Genomic DNA, 6,617 nt, shown 5'->3' with positions numbered 1-6,617 from the left:
TTGTCTATATCAATTTCCTGTTTAGACTCTTAAGTTTTAATCTTATTACCCGGACGTGACTTGTAAGAAATTGGTGGTACTACAATTATCAACTTCATGAGAGTCTAAACAGAAAGCTGGTCCAGTTGGACTGATAGTTTTCAACCATTTTGATGTCGAAGTCTGAACAGATAACTGGTCACTGCACCTAAAGCTGTTAAGGTTTGATGAAGCATTTCATCAAACAATTGGTGGACATGAGATCTAACTTGAATCCCCCAAACTTACCATCAACTATACTGTTTTTCTTGAACTTGTAGCAATGTACAATATCAAGACATACTATGAGAAATGTAATTGTGACAAAAAACAAGCTCGAGATACATCTACCGCTTTAGTCGAACCTGAAGTAAATTTCGTGAATTTGTTGCACAACTTGATTCTTATTCAGCAAATACACAATTATTCCAACATTTGGGATCACTTGAAAAATATGTGTCATGTAGTTACAAAAAAACCAATGCAAAAGAACTCAAATTGTGATTGGCAGATATATCGGTGTCATACGTTATCAGCTGATTTCACTGCAGAAAACTTCATCAACATCAATCGAAGTCGTAGAGTTATATCTTAGGCAGAAGGGTCGTTGGTTCCGAAGGCACATCAGCACTTGCCTGCCATGACAAATACACAATTTAAAAAAGAAAAAAAGAAAGAAAAAAAAAAGATCGTTTATATAATAGACGTAATAATAAATGTACCTTAAGATATCTTGTAAGCATCTTAGTAGTACTGAAATTGAAGCCCTCGACCGATTCTCCTTTCTTACGGGATGCATGAAGTTGCTTTCTCACCTGGGATGCCAATGACTGCAATTTTACATAGGAAAGGATGTTATAAACCAATGATTAATAAATTTTCATAAACATTGATTCTGATTAATAATCTCGATCTGTTTTATTAGCAGAAAAAAAGGAAGAAATAATTTATTTTTTCATGCGTACCTTTCCTAACTCAACTCCCCACTGATCGAAAGAATTGATGCCCCAAACAAAACCTTCAACAGCAACTCGGTGCTCGTATATAGCTAGTAGCTGAACAGACGCAAGTGTTAAACTTTACAAGTTCCAATGACATTATTATAACTTCTGTTTAAGTATATATTATATATAATAATAAATATAATAAACAAGAGCAAGGAAAAAAACGAGGTTCGTGATGATCAAACCTGTCCAATTCTATAAGCATCCAATGATGGAAGTAGAATGCTAAGGGATGGCCGATTCCCAGTAAAGGTCTGTTCATGAGAATGAAATTATTAAAAGCAAGCATTCAATTGCAAGCAGACGAATCTGCTTTTAATAATATAATAAAAATAATGGCAAGCATAAAAATGTGGAATATGGAGATTACCTTGTGAGGAACAAGATGAGGCGCTACATTCTCACTTTGTAATTGTTCTGGTGTCTGGAAACAAGAAAAGTTAGAGTAAGCTGTATATCATACAGAATTATATCTAGTATCTGCACAATAGATACCAATAGTCGAATACTGAAATTGAATTTGATATGTGAATTTGAAGGAATTTTATTTATTACCTTTCCATAAGCGAGAGCATCAGGTTGTGCAAAAAAGTTGGACATGAGTTCATCATGGTTGTTTACCACTTCATCTGCAGACCATATCTAACATCATAAAAACAAAAATCTTCTCTTCTTTCTATTTATTATCTAACTAACTTGGACTTTATTTTATTTATATATAAAAAAAGAAAGTGGTAATTACGTCATCATTTGTTGAAAGATTAAATCTTGACCTTTTAAATAGTTCATAACTATGAATTTCAACCATTGATTTGGATGATGATGTCATAATTGTTTGTCTCCTCAAATCAACTATTAATTTGTTTATTTGAATCTCAACCATTAATTTTTAACAAACCTACTTATTTCTCTTTTATATATAAAAAACAAAACAAACTCAATAAAATTAACTAATTTTTATTTTTCTTATTATTATATTAATTTTTAATTATAACTATGATTATGATTATGATTATGATTATGATTATGATTATGATTATGATTATGATTATGATTATGATAATTATAATTTATAATTATAAATCAAATATTAATTCCGCGACTTCGCAGGTCTACAATAGTAACACAATTGTCAGTAGAGGTAAAGGAAATGGTGAATGGTACCTCTAAGGTAGACGGGTTGCTGACTCTTCACAATGCCAATAAAATCACAAGGAATTACACGCCCCTGAAAATTACAATATTGAGGATAAGAAAACAGAGCCATCAACAAATAGGAAATTATAAGGAAAAAAACTTGCAAAATGAGAGTAGACACTTGCGGCTTACCTGATGAATTAGTTGGTAAAAACTATGTTGGCCATTTGTTCCTGGTTCACCAAAATCGATTTCACCAGCTTCAAAAGGAAGGCGCAAACCATCTATCGACACTCCTTTCCCATTACTTTCCATGCTAACCTAAAATATTAAGTTCAAGATTAGGATGTTTAAAAACAGATTTATATGGAGTACACAAATAATGACATTACACACCTGTTGTATGTGAGGAGCGAGCTTCTCGAGAGCTTGAGTGTAAGGTAGGATAGCCTTGACAACAAGAAACAAAGACCATGTTAAAGAAAGAATTCGACCAATATAATATTCCGTATAACCTAGAAACCTCTAAAGTGACTTGATATTTTTTTTTTTTTTTTTTTTTAAAAAACCAAAGAGAGAAAAAAACTCACTCTAGCAGGATATTCAAGAAAAGAGACATTCCAAACACTCAACAAACCTAGAAGAACCTGAAAAAGCAGTATATAATGTCAGTGAAGGAACGTATAAACAAGAGAAGATCGACACCGTGCATACGTACGGGTATGTTACTCTCAAAAGGAACCGAGTGGAAATGCTGGTCAATGCTTCTAGCGCCTTCTAAGAATCTATAAATAAATAAGAGAAAAGTCGTCTCAGTAAACAAATTAGTTGATGAAAAATGAGAAGCTATAATTAAGGATGAGATGATGTTCATATGTCACTGTACTTTTCAATGACGGAGAAACCGTATTGGAGAGACAAAGGTAATACTCCAACAGCACTACAAACTGAAATAGTCAAAAAAAAGTTTTAAAAAAAAAAATATACATCAATCATGTATGTATCAGAATAATAATAAATAAATATAAATTTAGAAAATGAATTTTAATTAGTCTTACCACTGTATCGGCCTCCTACCCAGTCCCAGAAAGCAAAAGCATTATTCGGATCAATCCCAAACTTTTCTACAAGCTGTATTAAATATAACCAAAGGTAAAAACAATGAAGCCTATAATGTGATCAATAAAAAATAAAAAAGAAAGACAAAGATTCTAACTTTAAGATTTGTGCTAACAGCAACCATATGCTTTGAAACAGCCTGTGGCCTGAAACATCAAATAGACTTTAATGTCAAACTGCTGAAAAAAATTGTTGATTACACAAGTACATGGAGTTGTTTGATGTGTATAGTATAAAGATAATACAGGTGGCACATTGTTATTGGATTTCAAGATTTACTTGAGAAACATCTTATGACTTGGTACGAGTACGGTACGCTTACCCTAATGCAGATGAGATCCATTCCCTTAATGTTCGAGCATTCAGCATGGTTTCAGCTGTTGTAAACGTCTTTGAAACTACAACAACTGCATTATACAAAAATAAATAAATTAGGGTCCAAGTCTGCAATGCTACCTAATGTAGTGTTCTGTTTTACGAGATAAAACATATATTAAGTAAACTTACCTAGCGTAGTCTCAGGGTCCAAGCCGGTGATATTTCTCGCAACATCTACCGGATCAACATTTGCTAGACTGCAAAAAAAAAAAAAAAAAAAAAAAAAAAAAGAAAAAAAAAGAAAAAAAAAATCCAGGTAAAAGAGAATATCAAGTAAAATTACTGGCAAATCACATCACATTTAAACAATAAAATATGAGACTTGTTGCAAGTTATAAGAAAAGACTTCTTTTGCTCTACAGTTTAATTGTAATTTCTGAATATAATATAAATATATTGAATTTCATGTTACTTTATCAACACTTAGCTCTAAATCTGATGGTAGGATATGTGTGTGTGTGTGCGCGCGCGCACGCGCGCGTGTCTTTCATTAATGATGTGCTTTTAAAGACCTTAATTTTAGACATATGAGTTTCTTTTAGGACCAAAATTAGCACCGACTGTACTAGTATATATTCATTAATGAATTGGTGAATTTAAAAACATGCTTTAAGCGGTAATCAAGATAAAAAATAAAAAAAATAAAAAATAAATTAACATTTAGAAAGGCAACGTGAAATATTTAAACGTATATGTTTACTCACAAGCGAAGCTGGCGTCCTCCTGCTAATTTACTAGCTTCTGGATCTGTAAATTCCAAAACCAAATTATAACCATAACCCGTTTCAACACAACCCGTTTCAAAAAGAACATTGATTATTAATAAAATCAATAACATGGAGTTAAAAAAAAAAAAAAAAACTCACCTGTTTGAAGAGCGGTGTGCACAAACAATGGCCCAAGGAAGCTTCCACCGATACCAATAGCAATCACATTTGTCAACGGTTTCCCTGTGGCTCCAACCTAAAAAGGCCAACTGTTAGCCAATAGCACAGTATTATATTAATTAATTAATTAATTAATTAATTAATAAAAGCACTTAAAAATAGATGAATACATACCCATGAACCATTGCGAACTTTATCCGAGAATTCTTTTATTTTATCCAGAACTTGCCAAACATCAGGCACCACATTCTTCCCATCACTGTTTATCGTTGTGTCCTTCGAAGCACGAAGAGCTACATGAAGAACAGACCTGTTCTCTGTACTGTTAATCTGAAACAGCACATTCAGTTAGTATTTCAAACATCTTCAGCAATAAAAAAACTAAGTCTTTATAATATTTACAACTAATAAGAATCTAAAGATTTACTTACATGCTCCCCACTGAACATACTATCAATCTTTTGTTTCAGCTTTGTTGCCTGCATTACAAAACAATAAGATGATTAAAAAATACTTTGCTTTTTGTTGGTTTACAAAAGTCAACCTACCTCAGCAAGCGCAAAGAGCTTAGACATCGTATGAACAGTGGTTCGTTGTCGTGAGTAGTCCACAAATATATCATCAAATTCTCTGCATACAGCCCAAATGAAAAGAAGCATCATCACTCACTTAGCACACAACACACCCTTTTTAACTTAATAAAAGAGAGTAAATATACTCGATACATAATTAAAAATACGCTCACTATCGGTTTTGATTCAAAGTAGATGAAACCGGAGTGATTTATAACTAGGGAAGATTAAATTTCTTCACTTATTAAAACGGTGACAGACATTGTGTTATCAAAAAGGCTTCTTCAAAATTGTGAATTATCTCACATGAAAAAAAGAAAATCATTTTTCCAATTGTTTTTCCGAACACCATTTTTAGTTATTCGCATTTCGTAATGCCTGATTATATAATTTCGCACAAAATGCAATCTAAAGCTCAACATAAGGCTTACAAATTACAAGGAAAAGTAACACAATTCAAGAAGATAAACATATGGTAGTAAAGATAAAATAATGATTACAGCATCATGGATTTGCATCTGTCCGTATCAGTCATCAAATCACGCAAATGTGTCTTATCAATTTCCCCAACATGAGCCTGTAATTAGTAGTAATTACAATTACATTTAAAACTTAAAACATGTAGATTAGTATATTATATATCTATGTATATATAAGAACACACCTTGAGGTCTTTCCATGATTCGCTATCAGAGATTAAAGTAGCCATCTGCAATCGATAATCGAACAAGATTAATTCGAGAATACAACTGTAATGAAGACCTAATTTTATGAAACAGATATGATAACAATTATATGGATGATTAGGAATAAAATTACGATTGCGATTGTAAATTGAAATACTGAAATTAGTAAGAGGATTAGTTAGTGAGAATACGATTGATTACCTGGAGATTATTGAAGAACGATTAGGATGAACAATCGAAAAAAGGGGAAATATATATTTATATATTTTTGTATATTATATGGAAAATAATGATGATGATGATTCTGTGTAGGCACGGAATATATGTATCAAAGAGAGATGATGAAGAACGAGTGGAGGTGTTAAAAAAAAAATTGGAATATGCCGTGAAATGAATGGACGGCGTCTTTATTTTTAGCACAATATTATAAATTAAATTTATAATTAATTATAATTTTTTATAATTATAATTAATTTAATTTAATTATAATTAACTATGGTAATTAAACTTAAACTTAATATAGATAAGAGTATTTAGTTGTGTTATAGTAATTAAACTTAAAATTCATCGACTTTTTATATAACAGCTGACATAGACTTTGTTACAGTTAAAATTATTGAATAATATGCACTACTGCACTCAAAACTAACTAATAAACATCGTAGACATTAACACGACAGATATACACAAACAAATAACCTACTTGAGAAGCACTTCAAAATTAATTTCAAAAATTCAATCACCACCAAAAAAAAGACTAAATAACAACAACAAAAGTCCAAGTCAACCAAAAGACGATATAAACATATAACAGTT

At 31.4% G+C, this 6,617-nt stretch overlaps 1 protein-coding gene across 1 annotated transcript; it reads right to left on the bottom strand.

Annotated features, from left to right (window-relative positions):
- Nucleotides 1-297: 297 nt before the first annotated feature.
- LOC139865776 (glucose-6-phosphate isomerase, cytosolic 2B) lies at nt 298-6,149 on the bottom strand. Its single transcript, XM_071853877.1, has 24 exons — nt 6,003-6,149; nt 5,780-5,824; nt 5,616-5,692; nt 5,092-5,173; nt 4,975-5,022; nt 4,718-4,873; nt 4,523-4,619; nt 4,361-4,403; nt 3,786-3,853; nt 3,601-3,685; nt 3,376-3,424; nt 3,218-3,290; nt 3,046-3,106; nt 2,878-2,944; nt 2,750-2,806; nt 2,556-2,609; nt 2,352-2,480; nt 2,187-2,250; nt 1,578-1,651; nt 1,393-1,446; nt 1,208-1,276; nt 984-1,073; nt 741-848; nt 298-653 (listed from the first exon to the last, which is right to left on the bottom strand). The coding sequence occupies exons 2-24, from the start codon at nt 5,822-5,824 to the stop codon at nt 603-605; spliced, it is 1,701 nt and encodes a 566-aa protein (XP_071709978.1). The 5' UTR covers nt 6,003-6,149; the 3' UTR covers nt 298-602.
- Nucleotides 6,150-6,617: the final 468 nt, after the last annotated feature.

Source organism: Rutidosis leptorrhynchoides, chromosome 9 (assembly GCF_046630445.1).
Source record: "Rutidosis leptorrhynchoides isolate AG116_Rl617_1_P2 chromosome 9, CSIRO_AGI_Rlap_v1, whole genome shotgun sequence".
NCBI classification, from domain to species: Eukaryota; Viridiplantae; Streptophyta; class Magnoliopsida; order Asterales; family Asteraceae; genus Rutidosis; species Rutidosis leptorrhynchoides.
Note: the sequence above shows the minus strand (reverse complement) of the source record. Positions and strands in the feature narration are given on the sequence as shown.

Bases quoted from the DNA above. Each gene is read 5' to 3' on its own strand.
- LOC139865776 (XM_071853877.1), bottom strand. From the start codon at position 5,824: ATGGCTACTTTAATCTCTGATAGCGAATCATGGAAAGACCTCAAG. The intron at 4,404-4,522 runs GTGAGTTTTTTT...TGGAATTTACAG, and splicing joins GCACACCGCTCTTCAAACAG to ATCCAGAAGCTAGTAAATTA. The intron at 2,610-2,749 runs GTGAGTTTTTTT...CTTGTTGTCAAG, and splicing joins TTCTTGAATATCCTGCTAGA to GCTATCCTACCTTACACTCA.